General features: G+C 42.8%; 1 protein-coding gene across 4 annotated transcripts in view; it reads right to left on the reverse strand.

Moving 5' to 3' along the window:
• The window catches only part of LOC147017206 (CUB and sushi domain-containing protein 3-like), an 879,227-nt gene that overhangs the window by 316,192 nt on the left and 536,671 nt on the right, over positions 1 to 26,364 (reverse strand). For all 4 annotated transcript variants that reach the window (XM_085846657.1, XM_085846658.1, XM_085846656.1 and 1 more), the window contains 4 exons: positions 25,971 to 26,097; positions 25,449 to 25,651; positions 22,432 to 22,623; positions 9,246 to 9,384 (listed from right to left, as the gene is read on the reverse strand). In XM_085846657.1, the coding sequence (XP_085702783.1) occupies positions 9,246 to 9,384; positions 22,432 to 22,623; positions 25,449 to 25,651; positions 25,971 to 26,097 (661 nt within the window). The remainder of the gene's footprint in view (positions 1 to 9,245; positions 9,385 to 22,431; positions 22,624 to 25,448; positions 25,652 to 25,970; positions 26,098 to 26,364) is intronic.

The following is a 26,364-nucleotide window of genomic DNA, read 5'->3' on the forward strand; positions in this document are numbered from 1 at the left end:
AGATGACGTCATCGGTGAAGCAGTTTGCCAGCCAAGTTGAGGTAAAAAATAAAAAAATTCCGATGAAGGTGTAACATTTTTCATGGTATCGACACCACTATACAAACTTGAATATGAAATTTCGTTTGATCAGTCACATGGTCTGGGAATCTTCTATACTAGTGTGTGTGTGTGTGTGTGTGTGTGTGTGTGTGTGTGTGTGTGTGTGTGTGTGTGTGTGTGTGTGTGTGTGTGTGTGTGTGTGTGTGTGTGTGTTAGTGCGTGTGTCTCTCCCATAACTCAAAAACGATTTGTTTTATGTCGCAGCCTGAAACTTTGCATATATTCTAAAAAGACTCCAAGGAAGTGCAAGAGTGAAAATTGGGTGTTTGGGTTAATTAAAACACCCATTTTGAAGATAATTAACGGCCTTATTTAATTATATCCTTCATCAGGCGAGCCTTGGCCACCTCGCTGTCTGGGGTATTAAGACGTTTCCTCAGTAACCGCGCTGGGGTCGAAAGCCACCATGTTTTTTGGCCTACTCAACCATGCCTTGACTTGGAACAGGCCGCAATAATTTCTTAACAATAAAGTTTATTTTTCACTTCCCTCACTCATATTATTGAATGCCTGTTCATCATAGCTACGAATTACTGTAAACATCGCTTTTGTAAGTACTATAGTTTTAAAATTAGGAGCTTAGAGTGATTTCATGCATGATATGATATGATTCGGACTAATTAAATCTACTCTCACGGATCTACTCTCACTGACTAATTAAAGTATAGCCTATCATCGAAATATTAGTTCGGTTTTGAGCATCAGATATCGTCCGGACTAATTCAGTGTCAAAATCTGTTGTGAAATCTGATAATTTAAAGAAATAAAGTCTTTTAACTAAGCCGATATACCTATTTACTATTAGCAAGTAAGGCTATGTTCCCTACTCCATACATACACAAGAAAATGTGAATATTCCAAAGCATTAAACTTATCTTTTTCAACTGTTTGGAGAATTATATTGAGTAAACCAAAAATGTAGGAACGTGCCAAAATTGTCCAGCTTCATTGAGTTGTATGATTTAATACATTCACTGCTTGACCTCACGCTCTGCCCCCCAGAGGGACTGCCTATCTGTACCATCTGCCAGATCTGTGTCGATATTTTCGGAGGTTTTGCAAGGTGCTATTCAGGGAATCAAAGTAAATGTAGAAAAAAAGGACGATAAAAAAAAAGTTATAATGTTTGCGCGAACACCGAACTGATGTACCACGTGACACATGCACAGACGAGCAGGCAAAATAGTATATTTATTGATTCATTTTATTTCATGAACTGCTGCATGCGCAGTGAAGACCGGCTTTAAAGTTAAGTAGATCCTTTATGGTGTGCAGCGACAGCCTGGCCAACCGTGCCTAATCAACCATTGAATTGGAGTGCGTAAGCACTCCTGTGTGAGTGGTTCATGCTCCACCGCCCGGAGCGAGTGGTTCATGCTCCACCACCCTGAGCGAGTGGTTCATGCTCCACCGCCCTGAACGAATGGTTCGTGCTCCGCCGTCCCAATAAAATTGTGCACTCACTGTGGATGCTTTTGCCACGCCATGTTAGCCTGAGCATGTGGTTCGTGCTCTGCTGCAATTAGAGAATGGCTCATGCTCCATCATCCTGAGCGAATGGTTCGTGCTCCACTGCCCTGAGCGAATGATTCGTGCTCTGCTGCCCGGAACAAATGGTTCTTGCTCCGCCGCCCTGAATGAGTGGCTCGTGCTCCGCCACCCTGAGCGAGTGGTTCGTGTTCTGCTGCCCTGACTGAGTGGTTCGTGCTCCACCACCCTGCATGAGTGGTTCCTGCTCCACCGCCCTGCACGAGTGGTTCGTGCTCCACCGCCCTGCACGAGTGGTTCGTGCACCACCATACTGCACGAGTGGTTCGTAGTCCACCGCCCTGCACGAGTGGTTCATGCTCCACCGTACTGCACGAGTGGTTCGTGCTCCACTGCCCTGCATGAGTGGTTCATGCTCCACCGCCCTGCAAGAGTGGTTCCTGCTCCACCATACTGCACAAGTGGTTCGTGCTCCAACCGCCCTGCATGAGTGGTTCGTGCTCCACCACCCTGAGTGAGTGGTTCGTGCTGCACCACTCTGAGTGAGTGGTTCGTGCTCTGCTGCCCTGAGAGAGTGGTTCATGCTGCGCCACCCTAACAGAGTGGTTCGTGCTACGCCGCCCTGAGAGAGTGGTTTCTCTTCCGCCTCCCTGAGCGAGTGGTTCATACTCCGCCACGCTGAGCGAGTGGTTCATGTTCCGCCACCGTAGGCAAGTGGTTCATGCTTCGCCACCATGAGCGAATGGTTCGTGTTCCGCCACCTTGAGCGAGAGGTTCGTGCCCAACCACCCTGAGTGAGTGGTTCCTGCTCCACCACCCGGAGCGAGTGGTTCATGTTCCGCCACCGTGGGCAAGTGGTTCATGCTCCGCCACCCTGAGCGAGTGGTTCGTGTTCAGCCACCTTGAGCGAGAGGTTCGTGCCAAACCACCCTGAGTGAGTTGTCATGAAATAACACCCAATTTCCGAGCTGTATGTCATATTAACATGTTTTTTAAATTAACGAACCAAATTTTTTTTTCCCACCCGTCAAACAAAGCTGTTTAGAAATACAAATGTTTGTGATCATATCCCTGAAATGCATAAATAAATGCAACTTTGTTTTTTGGTGAAAGCGACTCAAGGTTTCGAGGTTGTGTACAATAAGTAATGCAGTTGGTCATCACACTGACTCCAACTATATATATATATATATATATATATATATATATATATATATATATATATATATATATATATATATATATATATATATATATATATATATATATATATATATATATATATATATATATATATATATATATATATATATATATATATATATATATATATATATATATATATATATATCTATATATATCTATATATATATATATATATATATATATATATATATATATATATATATATATATATATATATATATATATATATATATATATATATATATATATATATATATATATCTATATATATATATATATATATATATATATATATATATATATATATATATATATATATATATATATATATATATATATATATATATATATATATATATATATATATATATATATATATATATATATATATATATATATATATATATATATATATATATATATATATATATATATATATATATATATACATATATATATATATTTATATATATATATATATATATATATATATATATGTATATATATATATATATATATATATATATATATATATATATATATATATATATATATATATATATATATATATATATATATATATATATCTATATATATATATATATATATATATATATATATATATATATATATATATATATATATATATATATATATATATCTATATCTATATATATATATATATATATATATATATATATATATATATATATATATATATATATATATATATATATATATTTATATATATATATATATATATATATATATATATATATATAGCCTGGTGTTGGCGCAGTGGTTAGGGCAGCGGCTTGGGATCCAAGAGGTCCTGAGTTCAAGCCCCGTTGGGCCACTGATTTAATACACCAGGGGGTTGGACTCTGCCTGTCATCCTTCCGAGGTCGGCGAAATGAGTACCAGTATACTGGGCCGGTGTATACCCCGGTTAAAATAGGTGTACCATATCCCTGTGTCGTAAGAGGCGACCAGGGTTGCGTCAGGAAGGGCATCTGGCGTAAAACATGTGCCAAATCACTATGCGGATCATACGGATGATCCGCTGTGGCGACCCCGAATGGGAGCAGCCGAAAGAAGAAGATATATATATATATATATATGATCCATCTAAAAAGTAACAGGACTGACTTCACAGATATTCTATTCCAAAAAATATATTGAAATCACAGCTTGTCCCCTTCAAAATAGTTTCCTCCGGTCTCACACACTTGTCCATCCTCTTCTTACACGCTTCGATGCACCCCCGTAAGGCTTCTTCTGGAATCCAACGGAGCTCCGTCGTCACGGCCCTTTTGATGGCCTCCAAATCAGGAAATCGGGTCCCCTTGATCACCCCTTGAGCTTGGGGAATAGGAAAAAATCACAAGGGGCCAAGTCTGGCGAATACGGGGGTTGCTCCAGAGTTGGCACGTTCTTCTCCGCCAGAAACTGTCGGATGCTCAGGGCACTGTGAGCAGGGGCGTTGTCATGGTGGAGTACCCAGGCGTTGTTCTCCCACAGATCCCTCCTCTTGTCCCGGACTGATCTCATGAGGCACGGGAGGATCTTCTTGTACACGTATCGATTCACTGTTTGACCCTGTGGTAGAAACTCAAGTGGACGATGCCCTCAATGTCAAAAAATGCAATAAGCATCACCTTGACCTTCGACTTGGACATCCTTGGTTTCTTTAGTCTTGGTGATGTCGGAATTTTCCACTGACGACTCTGCCGTTTGGTCTTGGGATCGTATTCGAATATCCACGATTCATCGCCAGTAAGAAGTCTCCCGAGCAGGTCTGGATCATCCTCAAGGCGCTCAATAATGTCGTGACAGACAGTGACTCTTTGCTGTTTCTGGTGCTCGGACAACAGCTTGTGGACAATCTTTGCGCACTTCGAGATTTTCAGTGATGATTCTCCAGACAGTGTTCTTGTTAATGGAAAGTTCCTCAGCAATCACTCGCACCGTAATTCGACGATCTGCACGCACCATCTGCTTCACATGCTCGATGTTGTCTGCCGTTCTGCTCGTTGAAGGTCTTCCAGACCGTGGATCGTCTTTAACCTCCTCCCGTCCCTCTTTGAACCTCTTGGGCCATTCAAATGCACGTGTGTGTGACATCGTTTCTTCCCTCGTAGACTTGCTGCAGCATTTCAAAGGATTCTGAAGGTGTTTTGCCAAGCTTGGCAAGAAACTTCAGATTGGCTCTCTGCTCACGACTCATTGCACGACAACTCAGACTAGACAACGTGTAAAGCACGACCTGTAAAAAAAATCACACAATGAGAACAGTCAACCATCACCAATCATATATATATTGCTGGAATGTTGCGAAAAACTGTGACGCAACCCGTTCATTCAAGTTGTGTAAGTGGAGCACACAGCAGGCTCAGTCCCGTTACTTTTTAGATGAATGTCATATATATATATATATATATATATATATATATATATATATATATATATATATATATATATATATATATATATATATATATATATATCTATCCGGACAGTTGTGTCTGGACGGTGTTTCTCTCTGGACGTCTCCACTCAGGGTTTGTCTCCAGACGTGTCCAAGCGGTGTTTGTCTCCGGCTAGGCTCCGGACGCATCTGGGTGGCATTTATGTCTGGACAGGAGTTTGTCTCTGGACCGTGTTTCTAGTATAACAGGAAGAAAATGGATTTCAGACATTATTTTGTTTCCATCTCCACTGTTATTCTAAGCAGAATAATTTTGATGAAACAGTGTGAATCGTAGTTAATGCTCCACTGCACGTCTTGTTATCTACATATGTGAGTTTCAGAATGTGGAATGGAGTCCTCCCAGGGCAGGCTCAAACTTTCCACCTTAATTTCGGTAATGGGTCATGATTCATGGACCAAGCTGTGAAGATTTTTGTTCTCAAAGTTTTGTGCCAAGGGCTCTCTTCAGGATTGTCACTGAGCCCCAGACAACTTCCAACTGTAATTCGTTTGTAGTAATATTTTCAGGGATGTTTTTTTTTTCAATATCTCTGTGACGTTTTTAATCATCATTCTTGTAGCCAACTATCACTGGAACAACTTTGGCATTCGTCAGCTTCCAGAATGTTTTCACTTCGTTCTTGAGGTCTTGGTATTTGGTCATTTTCTTGATTTCTGCATTGTTTAGTCCAAAATCACCTCACACCTCAATTAGCAATGCCTTCTTCTCTGTTTTTGTACCAAAGTATGATATCTGGTTGCAATGCTTTGTTTTCGATGTTGAAGCTCGATGGGATCATTCGGTCATGTGTGAGCAGTACTTCCACATTTTCAGTTATTGCTTTTGGTTCATGTTGCCACAAACTTTCTGGAAATGGGATATCAAAGTCTTTTGCAATGTGCCAGTGGATTACGCTACAAACTCTGCTGTGTAGCTGTGTGTACAGTTGTTCTGACATGAGTATTTTGTGTGTGTGTTTGGTCATGAAGCATAACATATCATTCTCTTTGCTACTGTCACCTCCACCCCTCACCGTTCTGTTCACTCTCTCTGTGTCTATCTGTGTCTCTCTGTGTCTCTCTGTGTCAGTCTCTCTCTCTCTCTCTCTCTCTCTCTCTCTCTCTCTCTCTCTCTCTCTCTCTCTCTCTCTCTCTCTCTCTCTCTCTCTCTCTCTCTCTCTCTCTCTCTCTCTCTCTCTCTCTCTCTCTCTCTCTCTCTCTCTCTCTCTCTCTCTCTCTCTCTCTCTCTCTCTCTCTCTTAGTTAGCAACGAGAGAGAGAGAGAGAGAGAGAGAGAGAGAGAGAGAGAGAGAGAGAGAGAGAGAGAGAGAGAGAGAGAGAGAGAGAGAGAGAGAGAGAGAGAGAGAGAGAGAGAGATGAACATGCGCATGCACACACCACACGCGCGCACACACACACACACACACACACACACACACACACACACACACACACACACACACACACACACACACACATCCTCCTCGCACCCCACCCTCCCGCAGTGTGTGGCAAGATTTGGTGAGGTGTCGCTCCCCCCACTCACACCCTTCCCTTCCTCGCTCTTCCCCCCTTGATAGCTTCCCCTCCATACATTCTCCGTCATCTCCTCTCTTCCCTCCATCCTTTCTCCACCGTCTTCAAAGGTCAACATTGGCCAAATTTCTAAAATCCTCAACTTTAATCCAATTACCTTGAAATATGAAGAGGATTTGCATATCAGTTCACTGAATTCAATCACAAATGAGTTTTGAGATCAACATCGGCCGAAATTTCTAAAAGTCAATTTCATCCGATTGACTTGAAATTTCAATAGGATTGTCATTTCAGTTCACTGAAGTCAACCACCGATTATTTTTGAGGTTAACATAAACCAAAATAGGCTGTAATTTCTAAAATTGCCAATTTTCATCTGATGGACTTAAAATTTGAACAGGATTTTCATATCAACTCAATGAATTCAACACCAATTATTTTTGAGGTCAACACCAGCCAAAAGGTCAACACAGGCCAAAATTTCTGAAATTGTTAGTTTTCATCCAATTGACAAGATTTTCATAAAAAACGTGATCATCATGTGTCATGTGGTCTGGCAGCCATTGTGGATCAGAGGGAAAAATCTTTGAAAATCTTTGTAGGAGAAACTGCTTAACTGATTAATACAAAATTTAACCAATTGATCAACTACACTTGGGGAATATGGTTTGATAAATTTGACTTCATTGGTCAAAAGGTCTGGTGGTCTGGCAGCCATATTGTATGAAAGAAAAAAAAAAACCTTAAAAAAAACAAATGTTGGCTCGCATCAAATCCTTCTCCAAATTACACCGGGTATGTATTCCATGAATACCGTCTCGTTAATGACAGCAATTACATAACGGTTTTGCCAAAATGTACCACAAAATGACGATTCAAATATATGCCTCATTTTACCCCCTAAGATGAAACACAACAATATATTTGAATAAGTAAATACAGCACTGCTGACAGCCTTTTGCCCCCTGTATTAACATAATGCATCTGAAAGACAGAGAAGTGTGAAAAAAAATTGTAGTAAGATTACCTTGTCTTATTATATTCAAAGTACCTGCAGCAAAGATGCTTTATTTTAAGACACGTACGAAAGGAGCTGGCAGGATTGCCTTGAGGTATGCATACTCGCCTTTGTGCTGCTTAGTGCCAGGCATTTCTCAACTATGAACAAACTCATATCTTATGCCACAGACTTACTGATAAGCCCCAATAGTTTATGAAAGTCCACCATATAAACATAAGTAGCTTATTGGATTGTTGGGATCATGTTTGGAAAAGACAAGATGGTGCAGTAGTAGTGCACTGATCTTTGAATTGTCAAATCTGGATTTGATTCCAGACCAGGCTACAAACTTGGATTTAAGCTTCGCAAGAAAGGTGTTGCATCACAAAGTGTCAGCCCACGGAAGGATGTTAAACTGAGTGTCCCATCTGCTAGCATTCATTAGTAGATATTAAATATCCGATGTTGGCTTTTCATGAAAAGTAGATGAGTTATAATTGGCACCCTGAACAAAGCTTTCCACCCTAATATGCTGAGGCAATGAGCAGTAAGTATAGCCACCCACCCCCAACTAAAGTATTTTATCTCCATTCAGCTACTGATCCATTAAAAAAAAACTCAAGTTCACACTTTGATGGATTATTCCTCAACAAGTTGAGTTGGAGCTACTCTTTCTGAGCTCAGTGTTCTCGATCAAAATTTGATACAAGGCTGTTCGGCTTGTGGTTGATGGCATGCTTACTGACAGCATTCAGCCTCTGGCACACTGCAAAGTAATCTCTATTGTATCGGTTCGAGTTATTATTATGGGCGTTCTTCTGTGGAGCTGTCATCAGCTGATGTACCCCAACCCATCATAAATCATCGCACCACTCACTTGGCTTCAGTTATTGTCCTTTAGTGTATGTCCCTTGAGACATGCAGAAACAATGCATCAGCATCCTCACACTGCAAAACATTGGAATCAGCTACCTCATTCTGCATCCCAAAATAACACACACACACACACACACACACACACACACACACACACACACACACACACACACACACACACACACACACACACACACACACACACACACACACACTCTTCAGCTGCTCAAGGCCTGGATCACCAATATCTCTGTGTTGTCCCTCCTCCTTCTTCTCTCCCTCTATTCCTCTCTTCATTCTTACAGGTGGTCACCCTTTGTAACAATTATAAGGTATATGGTTCTTAACCTGCGGTGCATGCTTCTGGAATGTTCTCGTAATTTATAAAAAAAAATTGTTTGGTTAATCATTATTATCTAATGTGTTTATTCGTGTTTTCTTTTGCAAGAAGATGCCTCGTCTTCAGGTAATAAAAATAAAATAAATACCATTTTACTCCAAACCTCCAATTAGCACCCTTGAGTGTAACATAATTTGTAGCAACAGACATGTTATATTTCATACTAACCTGTGGAACATGAGTTCGATGACAAAATCCTTGTTCACAGTTATTATCCACAGGCATTCCTTTCCAGCTGGGTAGGCCTGCGGGTAATTTGGGGACAGGATAACTCCAGATGGGCCGGTCACGTTCCCACCACACGGTGCTGAAACAAATGGACATTGTACAATGCATGTTGTAAATCACTATAAGACAAAAAGACAATACAACCACAACCTAAGTCCGAGATATACGTCACAATATGTCATTTCACATGAAAAACAGAACGTACATATGAAATGTTGATAAGTGTAAATAAACATTAAAGTTGACAACAAAGTCATTAATGTGCTCGGTATAGAATTTTAGAAGGAATAAAGTATACAGTTTGCTGGTTGAAAAAAACATCTCACTTTTGATATTGTTGAATCAATCCTCAACTTTGTTGTTGTTTTTGTTTTCCCTGGTAATACATGACTTTAGCAATGACGTAATCAGACTCAGAGGACTCAGTGCACGTGCACAGAAACCACAAGAAATGGTGGTGTTCGTGGCACCATAATGTACATAGTGCGTGTGCATGAGACAAGGATATATACCTACAAGCTCATAGAGCATCTAAAAAAAAAAGTCAAAAATATTCAGAAAAGTATCTGAGAGAAAGGGCTGTGCCTCTGCACAGTGAAAGAACTGCAGACCTTTCCAGGCTCAGTGAACAGGCGTCTGCCGTACTGCAAACTCCCAACCATGTGGGCCGGTGCAAGGCCTGAGTGGACGGGCGTATGCTACACAAACCCCCGATGGAATGATAGCAGTGAATGGACTTTGAACCTCGTGGGAGTGCCTCCTTTGAACATGGCAGGCTTGGTGATTTATTTAGTGGATGTCTACGATTGGAAGTATGATTCTGTGTGTCATTACCAAGTACGAGGCAGGAACCAACTCTTCAGAAAAGGACATCTTTGTGACATGAAAATACACAAAGCTTGTGCCAGTTATATTTACGGGGCAGTTGGATGTATAAGGTGGACTTCCCTGAGAAAGACACTGCATCTGGTTTGGGTGATTCTGAACACCAATTGGAAGGACATATCTTGGGCTTGTGAATGTACAGGGTTAGCTTAAAATTATGATTTTACTCTTAATCATTAGAAGTCTGGTGTTGGCTTAGTGGTCAGGGTGGCGGCTTGGGATCCCAGGATCCTGAGTTCAAGCCCCACTGGCTGCTGAATTAACACCAGGGGGTTGACTCAGCCTGTCATCCATCTGAGGTCGGCGAAGTGAGTACCAGTGTACTGGTCCCGGTGTATGCCCCGGTTAGAAGAGGTGTACCATATCCCTGTGTGTCGTAAGAGGCGACCAGGGTTGGCGTCAGGAAGGGCATCCGGCCATAAAAAAAACATTGCCTCAAGAAAAAGCCTAACCCCTGCACAGCAGGGAAAAATGGCTGTAAAAACGGTCATTTTTTTTTTTATTACTCTTAATCATTAGGGGGCTGGGAGGGGGCGTAGGGGGAGCTAATGGGAGATGTGAGGGCTGTTTTAAATATATTGTTTGTTTGGTTTGGGGCCCACAAGAAATGTTCTTTTAAATTTTTGCATCTAGTGTGTGTGTGTGTGTGTGTGTGTGTGTGTGTGTGTGTGTGTGTGTGTGTGTGTGTGTGTGTGTGTGTGTGTGTGTGTGTGTGTGTGCGCGTGTGTGCGTGTGTGTGTGTGCGTGCGTGCGTATGCGTTTTTAAATATTCACTGTGGCCGCTCGCATATATTAACAATAAATGATAGGAACTCAACACTTTTTGATCTCATCCACGAATATTTCTCATATTTCCAATATTTCAGTGAGTCTGATTTCCATCCAAGAACAAACCAATTATGGTTAACCATTTTGAAATTGTTACACTTTCGTTTAAATGTTTAAAATGATGTTCAAAAGACTATTTCACTTACAGATTTTGCCCAAGCAATGGCAGGTTAAATTACCTGGACGAACAGAAACAGTTCACTGAAAACGCACACAAGCATGCACGAAAGGCCTCATTAGGATTCATAGGTCATTTCGGAAGTTGTGTGTTGAACATGGTGGATGGGAGAACTAGACTGGTGGTGTCACACAAGTCTTACGAGTCACATGACTGAATTTCCCTGTGCGTTTTGTTTTTTGTGTTCAAATTATTCCTTTATTATGTCATTGTTTTGGGGAGGAATGCAGACTGTACCAAGAAGGGAACTCAGTAAAGCGCATACCTCCGTCCCGCACTGCCTGATCCACCAGTACATATCCGTCCCGATAGATTTTTTGAAATATCATGAAACGCTTGAGAGACTATCGTTTTTCGCCCTATTTCTCAATGGTGAAGAATCACATTAAAAAATAAATTATTCTTGTATCCAGATCCAGATTTGGATCTTCACCAAAATCAAATCAAATTTTTGTCCTTATCAGACACTCAACGTGTCCACCAAGTTTCATCTGAATCCATCCACAACTTTTTGAGATATCGTGCTATACAGTATATTTGTTTAGCCCCATCTCTCAATGGTGAACAATCATTTAAAAATTATCAGATCCGGATTCGCATCTTCAACAAAATTTAATCAATTCTTCCTTGTCGCACACCCAAAGTGTCCACCAAGTTTTGTCCAAATCCGTCCACAACTTTTTGAAATGTCTTCTTTTATATAGTTTTTGGCTCTATCGCTCAATGGTGACGAAAAACACTTAAACTATTCTCGTAGCAAGATCTGGATGCGGATCTTCACCAAAATCTAATCAGTTCGTCCTTGTCACACACCCAAACTGCCCACCAAGTTTCATCCAGATTTGTCCAATGAGATATCCTATCCTAAACACAGACAGACAGACGGGTGAAATCAACTTCCTTCTACCTTCGGTGGCAGAGGTAACAATGACAAAGAGGTTTTACAGAGAATATAAACAGACAGTTGCATATAAGGGAACGATAATTGGCATAATCTCCAGCACTGGGTTTCTTTCCTGCTAATAATTGCAGTATTCCTTGTTTGGGAACCACACGAGCCCAGGACATAAAATCGATGGCCCACTACAAGTTGGCATGTACTGATCTGTCCACTCCCACTGCAATCGCACAAATGCATGGTGTGTTTGGGACTGAAGACTGCACTGCAACATCTTTGTAAATCTATTTGTTATGAAAGGATTTAAGCGATAAAACACAATTAAAAAGGATCAACATGATTAAGTGGAACCATGAAATGCTTGAGAGACTAAATGCACATACAAGTATTGAAAGTGAATGATATGGCAAAAAAAAAAAAAAACTTTGAAATGCATAATCACAAGAGAAGAATAATCGAATCCACAAAAGAAATCCGAAAATTTTCTCCAAATTTTGTGTTTTGCTGGTGCGGCATCTTTGTGACTCCAGCCTTAAGTGTATGTTTCAATTTGACACTCATAAAGTTCATGCTATTTGTTGCACTGTTAATTAAATCCAAATTGTGCAAGGTTTTTGTTGAAAGGCCACAAAGACAGGTATTTACGTTCCATATATAAATTTCTCAATGCGTGTTCTGCCAACAGCAGGCTTCATGCCATCTGTACTTATAAAAGGCAATGTGTGTGTGTGTGTGTGTGTGTGTGTGTGTGTGTGTGTGTGTGTGTGTGTGTGTGTGTGTGTGTGTGTGTGTCAGTGTGTGTGTCAGTGTGTGTGTCAGTGTGTGTGTCAGTGTGTGTGTGTCAGTGTGTATCTCCTCTATAACTCCAAAACTATAAAACCGAGCAGCCTGAAACTTTGCATGCATACCAAGAAAACTCCAAGAAAGTGCAAGACTGAAAATTGGGTGTTTGGGTTAATTAAAACACCCCTTTTAAAGATAATTGACGGCCTTATTTAATTACAACCTTCATCGGGTGATCCTCGGCCCCCTCACCCTCTGGGTCTTTAGGCGTTTCCTGGGTAACCTCCCTGAGGTCTGAAGCTGCCATGTTTTTTGTCCTTCTCAACCAAGCCTTGACTTGAAAGAGACCACAACGATGTCTTAACAATGAAGTTAATTTCGATTTCCTCACTCATATTGTGGAATGCCTGTTCATTATAGCGACGGATCGCTGGATATGTTGCAATGTTTATAAACACCCGGAGATGTCAGCGTTTGTGGCTTTTTTTAATTTCCGCACATGCGATCACCACGAGTATCTCTTAGACTAAGGAGAATTACAAAATTTAAGCTCCAGAATCGAACTTACAAGCAGATCCGACTCCTAGAATAGTGTTCATTTGTCCAATTGGGATTCGGGCATTTCCGAGAGGTGTATGTATAATGTGTTGCTAATCGCGTGCCAAACGAGCCATTTCTTATCAACCGTTTCGTTGGAGCGCTTGCTTGAGTGCTTAAACCACTTGGTGGGCGCTGTCCAAGCTGCTTGGTTGTTTGTTTCAGTAAATCAACCCACACTCTCAATGGATAATCGATTAGACAGATATACGTTTCCATCTGTCGGGCCTTGCGGTGCTCTGTGGTTGGTGCCTCGGGAGGTGTTTTATCCACTGAAAATGTGCAATTTTATGCTTATAGGACATCGTTTTGCTTTACCTCTTTGTACAATCTCCTTTTAATATTTTCCACCAATCACTTCGACATTAATACATATATTGTTACGAATCTGGAACCCATCGCACACAACAGCCAGAGTCCTTATAGATTAGTTACATCGGTAAGTATGTGTTTCTAGGTAGGGTCCCTTCCTATGTTTAATGGGTGATTAATTGTACGTGCACTGTGAATTATTTTATAGTTAGGATTTTTCATCATGAACAACAACGACAACAACACTCTGCTCGCCGCATTGTCCGCGCTCTTCGTGCACTTGGAGGCATGCGGGCGTGTGCGGAATTCCATGCCCCAGGCGGTGTGGATTTCGCACCAAATATGGTCACGGAGCGCTTCGCTCTGGTTGCACGCCAAATAAGAGTATGCATCATTTTCCACCCAATGGGCGACGCACGGACCAGAGCCGGGGCGGTCCTTTTCAAGAAGGCGGAGCCGCGACACGCCGTCCACCCAATGAGATCAGGTGGCGGGGGAGCGGACCACGCCCTAAAAAGCGATGGAAAAAGGATTGATGAGTGGATCCTGTCTGTGAGCGCGCTTCTGTCTGGGTCTGCTGCTGACTGCATCCCGCGCATCCGAGGCATCTCGTCTGGCGCATTACAACAAGCATTCGACCATCTCATCACGGGAGATCACCTCTTCTCGCCTCCTCTAGGTTCGGCTGCCCTGGTCCATTCTTTGGCGACTGGTGCTCCGGGAAGGTGCGGTCGTCCAGCTGCGCGAACGCGGCCAGGTAGTCAGCACGTTCTATTCCCTCAGCTCGTCTTCCCTCCGAGCTGAAGGGGCAATAAAGACCTCGAGGTCCATCTCTTTCTGGGTATTTGTGTGCGTGTTTGCGTGTGTGCGTCCGTGGGCCCTGTCTCTAAGTAGAATTGTTTAAGGAATTGCTTGTACATTTGATACCTTTCTTTATTCGTGATAACTGCTCTGTGTTCCTCTCCCCAATTATTGTTATAAATAAATATCCCTTTTGTTGAATGTACCAGCTCATTCTTTGTCATTTCTATCATTGGTTTGCCATGCTGTGAACGGGAATTAGGAGGCCTCGTTGTTGCCGTAATCGTGCAATTGGCAGGCAGGGTTCTGGTACTCTCCACTCGGGGTACAACTCGGATCCGGATTGGTAACGGCCCGAATCGCGCAGATCCTGCCGAGGGTGAATTTCCCCGGTAGTTTGATGGCGTGGGTAATTAGGTATATTGAAATTGGCAATTGACCCTACCCCACGTGGTCGACCTATTGGCGATCTTTGGTCCGATCAGGGACCCGTGACCTTTCGGATTTATCTGAAAGGTACGACCTAAATTGCGGGTGTTCGGTGGAGCCGACTCTGCTGATCCCCCCTAGCGCTCGTGCTCGCCACCGAGACCCGGCCCCACAACAATATAAACACAATAAGGTCCATCCGACCACGTGTTTGCCGTGATCTGACTGTGAAGGCATGGAGCATTGATCGACATTTTGTATTCTGTGCATTGATATATTTTTAAATTGAATTTTGCAAAGTTCCCACTTGAATTCGTTTTTCAAAGAACTCTGTTTAAAGGTGAATCTTTGTGGTTGTCGTTTTTATGTATTTTATGCATGTGTTCATATGTAGACTGTATTACCATAATGGAACTGTGTGTGTGTGTGTGTGTGTGTGTGTGTGTGTGTGTGTGTGTGTGTGTGTGTGTGTGTGTGTGTGTGTGTGTGTGTGTGTGTGTGTGTGTGTGTGTGTTGGTTGTTATCTCCATAAGCAGGTTTCAGAAGGTGGAATGGATCGTTTACTTTATTATTGTCATTATTTGCTCATTGATTAATAAATATATCTGAAAAAAAATCAACGACTCACAGCCTCCAAGCCCTTTAGTTATCCTCAATGTAGTGCAGCCTATGAACGAGGGGGGTTGCCCTCTCTGGCATTGACCCCCTCCGATGCCCACGTGGCATTTTGGTGCTTCGGGCCCCTTTCCGAGGGTTGCCCGTGGCCACTTCACTATCCCGGTCTCTTGGACCCTTGGCCTACTCTGGAAGACTAGTCCGGTGCCTGGGGTGCCCTCTAATCGATACTCACCTTTCAACAGCCATGCTCCCAGCCGGTCCATGGACTCCTGCACCCCACAAAACAGGTTTCGAGCCTTCTTTCCACACCAAAAACAAAACAACCTCCTTTTGGTAAATTTGACTAACCCCCTAACTAACATTACACTGACCCCAGGATCACTTGGGAGGGAATCACTCCTTCCCCCACTCATTCATTCGCACCATGCATTCCCCATTCGCTCCATTCACTCACTCAGGCCCGCTGACCCACACACATTCATCATGCTTCTCTTGCTTTCAAATCATTCCACACTCTACCTATGTTCCCCTAACTATCTTGTGCTCCCTCGTCATCCCTTAAACTAGTGCACGTTCCATTTAATCTACGTAGCTAAGCTACGTCCCCACTACACATTCCATGTCTGTCCATGTCTCCCAAAATCCATTTCCCATTCTAAATCTGACCTAAAATGCCTCTAACTAGTCAAAGGGTCCCATAGAGGACAGCTCAGGCCCCATGAGGCCGGTCTATCTAAACTAACCCATCCCGTTAACTAGTGCTCCTATGCCCAAACAGGATGCTTGCCACATCCTGCCGGGGGCCATGGATTGGAAGCGAGGCTTTTTTTTTCTTTTGCACCGCCAAGGTGGTGGTTTATGGCTTTCCCGTTCATCCTTTCCATCGGGCGATATGTGCAGCCTTGTCGTCGCCCTGCCAATCACACCGAGCGCTCGCTTACGAGGGATTCCCCACACGAGCCAACGTGTGCAGCTCACCCGCAACTCGCGTTGGGAAATCCCCAGTGACATCACTCGCCCACGGAAACTGCATGGCTTGCCGTGCAGGCCTGCTCGAGCGTGTCGTCCCGGGAACTCGCCACGCACGTTCCGCGAACGGAACACGTGGTGTGCAGCATGTGATGCCTCGCACACGCACTCACATGGGGACCCCTCCGTTCCAAATTCCCACAACACTCGCCTATATTTTCGCCATTCACGTGGCCGGCCTGTGTCCAACGTGGAACGTTTCCGGGCCTGATCGCGAAGATACATGTGTGCAGGCCATGCGCGAAATGTGCCATGGACCTCGTACGAGCTGTCGCGCGAACCCGGCGCGGTAACCAAATTAACCCTTTGTGGCCCTCCAGGCTCGCCATTTGTGGCTCCCGTCTGGATCGGTCCGTCCATTTCCACGCACGCACTCAGGCATGCTATTCCACTCACGGTATAATCACCTTCTGGCACACATTTCAGCACACACTCCGGGACAATCACACCGGGGAATCGTGTTACCACAAGCAATCCCGGGGTTTCCATACCCCCCAAGCTCCGCGTGCACCCGTTCACAGCACTCATCTGCTTAACCTTGTTCAGCCCGCCCGGACTCACCTCATCGCGATCTGCTTTGAGGGAGCGTATTTTCTCCCTTTGTTCCTTAAGGAGGCAATCCTGCTGTTCGCACCGGGTCACGAAACATTTCCCCAGCTCAACCCCATCGTCCCTCACTAACTATATGTGTCTGTGCTCTTTATCTTAAGTTTCATTCAATTCGTTCCCTTCTACTTGTTCCACCCTCCGTGTCTCTGTTATTTCTTTTAATTCCTGCGTTTTTGTCTCTGTTTTCATTTCCGTCATCTCTTCGTGTTTATTAATTTCAGTCTCCCCAATTATCGTGACGGCATATCTCGTCATTATTTCCAAATCCTGCATCTCTGTCACCTCTTTTAATTTCTCTGTCATCCCCTCGTGTCCGAGTTTACACGTCTCCCCATCAATTATGACGTCGCTCGTCCCCTCGACCTTACCCGTCTCCACCGTGGGCCCGACAGCCGTTACACTCCCTCTCGGCGGTTCGGTCGCTCCGCCACATGGTGCCGCCATTATACCTCTTACGCCCATCCTCATTGCCTCTTGCCCTGCCTGGAGACTCGACCCCATGCTCTGCATCTCACCCTGCTGCGTTTGCATCTCGCTCCTCAGTGCCTGCATATTCGCATCCATAACGTGCGCACTCACATCCATAACGTGCGCACTCGCATCCATTTTGTTTCGCAGATACTGCGTGTTTGCGTCCATCTTGTCGTTCATTTATTGCATCATTCCCCTTAACATTTCCCCCAACTGGTTCATGTCAAGTGGCGGGGCCGATCCACCATGATCGGTCGCGGTTTCGCTGGGGGGTCAGGAGGGAAGTTTGATGGAGGGGTTTGGGGGGGGTGTCACACGCCGCCCCTGCGCCCCTTACGGACTCTGAGCTTGGTCGTGGGGAAAGTTCCTGCATGGGGGTGGTGTCCTGGACCATGGATTCGTCTACACGACTACCACTACCCACCTGTTTCAGCCCGTCTTGGTTAGACATGTTGCGTGTTGGGAATAAACTTCACTCGCTCGCAATTTGGGGGACAAGGGGGGGTTTGCTCCCTACCCCTGATCCGAATCCCGTGAATTTCTCTATGGAGGCCGAGGGGCCAAATCACACTCCTGACTACCAATTTGTTGCGGATTCGAACCTGTCAATTTTGTTAATGGAGGCGGAGGTGTTCGTATCCCACTCTTGACACCAATTTGTTGCGGGCCGGGTATCGGCTGCGTGCACGACTGCTCGGTCGAGCCGTACGGTCGACTCTACCGAACACCCGGAATCTAGATCGTGCCTTTCAGAAAACTCCGAGGGTACAGGTCCCTTACCAAACCGCGAATCGTCAATAATTCCACCACGTGGTACAGGGTTATTTGCTAAACTTCAAAATACCTAGGCCCACGTGGCGAACTACTGAGTATCCACAACCTTGACGGCATTGGTACGGGACGAGCCGTATGAGTGTTCAACCCGTGCGTGACCCGAGCGGATGGTCACCGAGCTTCTGTCGGTCCCAAATGCACACCACTATGGCAACAATAGCCTTCTTTAATTTTCCTAGCATGCACCACGTTAAACCAATGAAGAAAACACAAAAACGAGCTGATACATTTAACACATGGATATTTATTTACAATGGGTGGGGAAGGAACACATAAGAGCAAAGTTAAACCGACTAAAGCAAGGCAAATAATGTACAGCGAAAGCACTTATCCAATTCCTATTTACAGACAGGGCCCCAGACACACACACGCACATGAATACCCAGAAGGACATGGACCTTCCCGCCTCGTGCGGTCTTTGACAAGACGAGTGACCCAGACCAGCGTCGCGATGCGGTCCGAAGAACCAGGTGCTAGCGATGGGATGAGCAGAACCCAGAACACGTGCTCGAAATGTGGTCCGAAGAACCAGGCGCGAGCGAGATGCGATCAAAGTCGAGAGCTCCGTTCAGCGCTCGTCCCGACAACCAAAAACTCTCCTCCTTTTCGATCGCGCCGCAACCTTATTCAACCTTGTCCAGGGGGGAGGGGATGCCTCCTCCCTCCCTGCTCTCTCTCACTGGACAGTTTTGTTGGGCAAAATGCGCTCGTCACCCTGTCATTGGCCCAAACGGGCACCACGACCGTTGATTGGATGGGGGGGGGGGGCGTGACGGCCGTCTGGGGGACCGCCCTCCAAACAGGCAGAGGAACATTATCCTGCGTGGGCTCCGCCCACATACGTGCTGACACGCACACAGGCAATGGCGTTGGTCAGATCGAGGTGAAGGTGAGGGTGATGCTGGTGTTGTTGGAGAAGATTTATGGATGTAATAATAAAAGAAAACCCTGACTATCAAAGTCACTCCGTAGCGCATGAACATTTAATTACCCATTAGACACAGGTAGGGGGCCCTAACTAGAAACACATACTGACCGATATAACTGTTCTATAGGGACCTGTATGTTGAGTGCTCATGGCTTCCAGATTCGTAACAATATATAATACTACATGAGTTCTCTTATCAGGAACTTCAATGCAAGATGAGGCCGTTCGCGGCATAAAGCTTCTGTATGGTTGCCAACTCATGGTTGTTTGTCCATGTTCAATCCTATTTTAAACACACAGCTTCAAGCAAGGTAGTGCAGCACGCACAATTTTTTTTAGTTAGGCCAGAATTACAAACTGCCGATCTCCCAGACGCAGAGAAGATGGTCTTTCCCATTACACCATCATGTCTCAGTTTCACTTAAGGACACAGACAGTTGCGTACGAGTTGTGATGTCCATATGTTTGGGATATCCGATTGTTTTGTGTGGGCATTGTGGGAATTACCAGTTAACAAATAAAGAAACAGGTCCATGTATCATGTTTTGTGTCCCAAGATAGTAAGGAATCAGGAGATGACAGGGGCTTTGTGAGTCGAAAGGCCTCCTCCTGTGAACATTTTAAGCAGAACTGTTCATTTTCTAATTCTATGTTGGGCTTCATTTTTAGGCAGACAATTATGCATAACATAGTTCTGTGTCGAAAAATAACGATACATAAGATTAAATTGTGAAAATTCTTCTATTCACAGAAAAAAAAAAAATTGTGCTAACTTGCTTACTCACATAAAATGTATGACTTGACGATAAGATGTAGCTGCATTACCCCAGCCACCAAAGGTGTAGGGAGATTATGTTTTCACCTCCATTTGTCTGTCTGTCTGTGAGCAGGATATCTCAAAAAGTTATGGACGGATCCGGACGAAATTTGATGACATGGTGGTATAACAAGGATTAATTAGTTAAATATTGGTGAAGATCCAGATACTGGAATCTTTAAAGTGATTCTCCACCATTGAGAAATAGGGCCAAAAATGATATATAGCATGATATCACCAAACGTTATGGATGGATTCAGACAAAACTTGGTGGAGAGGATGGGTGTGTGACTCGGACAAATTTATTAGATTTTGGTGAAGATCCAGATACGAGAATTTTTTTAAATTACAAAAGTGTTTTTTCCTCATTGACAGATTGGGCCAAACATGATATATTGCATGATATTTCAAAACGTTCTGGAGGAATAATGACAACACTTGGTGGATGAGTTGGGTCGGTGACAAGAACAAGCCGATTAGATTTTGGTTCAGGTCCTGATGCAGATCCAGCCTATCAGTGGGATACAAAATGTAAACCGTTCAGCCAGGTGGAGGGATACTCTCTACCGAGTGCCATTTTAGTTGCCTCACCCAACAAAGGTGAACGGATGTTATGTTTTCACCCCTGTCTCTCTATCTGTTTGTCTGCCTGTGAGCAGGATATCTGAAAACGTTGTGGATGGATTTGGACAAAATTTGGTAGACAGGTTAGGTGTGTGATATGGATGAATTGATTAGATTTTGGTGAAGATCCGCATCCAGATCTGATAATTTTTTTGTTGATTCTTCACCATTGAGACATAGGGACGTTTAAAAACGATATACAGCACTATATCTCAAAAAGTTGTGGATGGATTCGGATAAAATTTGGACAGCTTGGATGGGTGACAAGAAAGAATTTAATTGATGTTGGTGAAGATCTGAATTTGGATCTGCATCGGAGAATTTTTAAGTGATCCCTCACCATTGAGTGATGGGGCTAAAAATGATATATAGCATGACATCTCAAAAAGTTATGGACGGATTTGGACGAAACTTGGACGAATTTATTTTTAATTTTTGTAAGTGATTATTCATTCAACATTTTACCTGGTGTTGGCTTAATTGTAAGGGTGGTGGGATTGGGATCCCAGGATCCTGAGTTATAAATCCTGCTTGCTGTTAAATTAATACCAGGTGGGGTTGACTCTGCCTGTCATCCTTCTGAGGTCAGCAAAATGAGTACCAGCTTGTTGGTATCCTGTGTTGGAGTGGTGACCTGCCCAGGATTGTGCCCAATAGCCCATGAGACTGCTAAGGCAGCACCAATGCTCTGCACAGAGTATGGTTCCAATTGGATGGATGGATTAATTCACGATTGAGAGATGGGACCAAAAACGATATATAGCACAATATTTCAAAAAAGTTTTGTATGGATTATGACAATACTTGGCGGATGACTTGGCTAGATGACGAGAACGAGCTGATTATAATTTTGGTTCAGGTCAGCAGATCTGGTTCATCAGTGGGATACAAAACATAAACCTGTCCAGCCTGGCAGAGGTATGCGCTCAACCGAGTGCCATTCTTGTTCCAAATGAATTTGTCGAGTGAAAAATGGACTATTTCCTGATAACTTATTAAATGAGCCAGTCCCTGAGTTGGTATTCCAGCCTCTCATTGAATGTTTAAACATTAAACACTTAAATAAGTGGCCACGAGAGGAGAATGCAGCTATTCTTTTCAGCATTGAGTTACCTATTTGCTATATGTGTGAGCATTTGGTGTGACAGAGCAATGCTCATTTTTTGAGTATAATTTGATATTATATTTAATTACACTTCCCATTTAGCATGCTTTCCTCGAGAAAGGGGAAGGTGCACGGCAGCATAACACGAATGAAACCGCGTGGTGAAAACCTCAGTGAGGATAATAACCGATTCATATTGATGATCTTGTGGATGCTTAGTTCATGGGAAACTAATCAGTTTGATTGTCAAAAAAAATGTTTTGTTACTGGATATATTGAATTCTGTATTGCCTGCAAATGTCGGGTGATCACTTCATTCAACTTAACTGGGAAGGCATGGTTTTTGGAAGGGTAGTCATCAACTTTTAACATTGCCTTACCTATGCACGTGGGTAGGTCAGGTTGCCAGTGGAATCGGTTTGACTCCTGTATGCACACTATTTCAGCCTGGCCTTTCATTTCATAACCCGGATCACAATGGAATCTCACCACATCTCCAGGGCTGCGACCAAGCCCACTCCTTGAGCCATTAAGGAGAACTGCAGGTTCGTGACACTCCGATGCCAGGAAGGCTGCAAAAATAAAATCCAGGGTTCATGTTGGAGATAATGAGCACACAGGCACATCCAATACCATGCATATGGATTATGTGCAAAGGACACTGAAAGCACAGGATCTGTTGTGACCAAAACTTCATGCTTTTGAAGCTTCGGAGCCATCTGTCACAGCAAGATGGTTGTCCCATCTGTTGTTTGACATTATATACTTCCCATGGTGCTTTTCAAAAGCTGATTATACAGTTAAAAAGCATCAGTGGGCAAATTGAGTCTAAGTTACTTTCCCTTTACCTCAAAGTAATACTCAATCACAATGGCCAAGTGACTTTCTAAACTGTCTTGACCTCTGTCCGACAGCAAACAAAACATATGGCTATCCAAAAAGTCTATAACAAAGGTACACATGAAACACAGGAATAGCCTTCTAAAATAGGGCTGCTTCTTAAAAATTATGATGATGAGTTTTGTGGTTATTTAAAAAGTCAGCAAACTTAGACTTTACGATACAATGGAGTTAGGAGTATCAAGTGAAAATGACAAAATTCACAGTGACCATTTATTCGGCAGTGGTGTTTTTGACTTTAAAACAGGCCGACCTGGTTTTGCTTTATACAGTTAATCCTTAAGTGAACCGACATTTCTAAGGCCAGTGATACCACCCCTGTCCCACCGACCCCCACATGCTTTAACGAGTGGTCATGAGCAGAAATAGTTGGTCAAATCGGGAGGAAAAAACGAAGAAAAAGGTATCCTATTTGACATCACGCTGGAAGAATGTTTTTAGATGAATCACATGTGGGGAAGAGGAAGGGGTGCTTGCTTCAGCCTTCAACAAAGTTGTTTAATCCCAGGTCTTGGCTGAGGCCATAACAAGGGGTTCACATAAGTGGTACTCAGGTACTCATGCACGGTTAAAAAAAAACAACTAAATGCGTACTTCAAAGATGCTAAGAAAGCGCAAAAGCATACCATCACAACAGAGGCTTTTGATGGAAGGTTTTCTCAACTCGGGTCGGTAAGATTCTTCCGTGACAATTGTGATGTACTGTACTGTGATTTCAAAATTTAAGTGTACAAAATTAAGTTTATAAATGATAACATAATTCATAAGTTTAATTGTAAGTTTATAACTTACAAGATAAAAAAAGATCTTTGCAAAATGCACAAACAAGGAGGAAGAAGAGGTTCAGGAGCATCCAGAATGAAAAAAGCGCGGCTTGCAAGTGTCTCGTCTGGAGTGGATGTTCTGAGAGAGCACTTACAGAGGAGTGAGATGCATACTAAGCTGAAAGGCGCATAAAAATCGGAGTGGGGCTTGGAAAAGCAGACGAGCATGCCCGAAGCTAATGTATTTTTTTCGTGAGTACCAGACCATTTCTGCTGGTACTCACTGGAGAACGGACTAAAATAAAAATTGTGTGAACCCCTGTCCATAACCAAATAATCAGTTTTGCTGCCATGGTATGACAAAGATGCTTTCAGATCAAATGCAATCTAAATATACATGTTGACATAAAATGACAAGATTTCGATCACATTATCACTAAACTTTACATCCATCATTTCTTGTGGCATGAGCGACAAAAATGTGGCAGTCTTTGGTGGACCATGACCATTTTATTTCTGACAATGTTAGAAATGAGAAATATATGTCACTAAACAGGCAAGAAACATAATATAGACTTGAATTTTGTTTGAATGCATAATCAAATTTTCTTCCTGCGTTTTGTGCACAGATCATGTGGAGTCTGGGTGGCTGATGTTCTATAGTTTTTATTTATTTTTCTATTCTCAATATTTATTTCCGAATCATTTTTTCAATCGTCGCACGAAGAGTTTTGCGTGAGACGTGCGGGTGATGAGAATATTGGGAGAGTGATACCCACAAACACGATGTGTAAGATTCGGCTGAGTTTGCTGTGGCACCAGCTTGTTGGAACCAAGCGTCTTCCAAATTATCCAGACTGCACCCGAAGAAAGTGTTCAGCATATAAATGTAGCTTTTTGAAGTTACCGCAACAGCTTTCATTTTACAGGATCCACCAAAATATAAAAGTGTCCGTAAATGTGACTCGCGGTGAGGCCCCATTGCGGCGTTATTTTTGTTGAGTGAAAAAGCAATTTGACAAAAATCAACAGCATTTCCAATTCCTTAAAAATGGTAATTGCGTTTGCTGAACATGCCGTTGTACAGATGGTAATCATATTTTATTTTATTTTTAAAACACGATGTCAGAGGTTTATGTCATGCACTCATGACTGATGATTAAACATGCTATTCACTCACACATCAACGATTTGAATGAAAAATTCAATGCGACAGCACTGGTCAGTGTCCATCAAGTGCTGCAGACTAATTCAATGTTGCAAATGAATCCTTTAAAAGAGAAAAATAAATTCGTTTTTCTGAAAAATAAAAATTCCGTACTGTACGTTTCTACCACTCACATTAAGGTTCTTCAAAGCAGATAAAAACTTGTCACATTTTTTGGGGACACACTGCGTATAATATATTGTGGCAGGATCTATATGGATGTGCTACTAACATAATGGTTTCATCTTGTCAGGCAAACATAATGGGATGTTCTGCACATACACCATTTTTCTTCCAAAATGACAAAATGCTCGATGATGAAATGTCCCAGTCAGGCATATCTGTATGATATTGCCAGGTGAGGAGGAAATGGGCTGCCATGGGGACACAATGGCACTTAATATCCTATCACTTGCCAATAATAACTGCAAAAAAAGGATGTCTCAATGCACCCCAGTTTCTCCAAAAGATTGAATCAATTGCTGCTGCTCCTTGAATAAAAACTTGAACATTCACTCTCACTCACTTGAAAAGTGCAAGGAAAAACCGGCTTTGCTGATAAAGAAGTCTGTGTCAAAGTGCAAAGTGATAAAGTTCAGCGTGCTGTGCACGTCTTCAGGAATCGCAGAGCCGCTGAGCTCCCGTAGTAGAGTGCCATTGGTCACATGGCCATCCCATATCCTCAGTACATCGTGCAGCTCTTCCGTGTCAAAAGTGCTGAAGCGTAGGCTGTGGGACACAAAAGGAGCGTCAATACACATGCAATCTTTGGTGGAGGAATCTTTGCTAGAGGAAGCAAAGACAAAATGTTCTCATTAAGAATATATCATATACAATCCACATGCCTAACAGTTCATGAACACTAACAAAACAAAATAGCACCTTATGGAGTTTCAAGAGGGTTCACTGTATTGCAGGATCAAAGGGTCTACAAAGTTAAGGATCAGATTTTAAAATCGCATGAGAGCAGGGGAAAAGTTGAAAAACTTGCGCTAGTTTGAACTGAGAATGTGGGTGGAAAATAAGTGTTGAAGGTGTACACACCTACCTGATGATGTACCCCAGATTTACTTCAACCATCCAAATGCACTCGAGGTTATGCCCGTAAGGCTCAGGATAATTAGGTGATAGAACAGTGCCAGATATTTCATCCTTGATGTCTCCTCCACACTCCGCTGCACAGAGTACATGTGAATGCACATTGATCACCAGTTAGATATTCATTGAAATTTGGACATGTTATGTGGAGTGCTTATTGGTATAATGGGTGCAAAACAGCAATGCATTTTGTGTACAATGTGCTAAATTATTCAGTAAACACTTATACACATACAAGCATACATACATACATACAAAGACAAATGTGCACGTATACAGGCAAGCACATCGCTGGGCTTTTGCCCCTTGACTAAATGCGTAAAATCTATTTGGCTTTGCTTAGC

Source organism: Eptatretus burgeri, chromosome 11 (genome assembly GCF_056783735.1).
Source record: "Eptatretus burgeri isolate ZD-2024b chromosome 11, Ebu_testis_v1, whole genome shotgun sequence".
NCBI classification, from domain to species: Eukaryota; Metazoa; Chordata; class Myxini; order Myxiniformes; family Myxinidae; genus Eptatretus; species Eptatretus burgeri.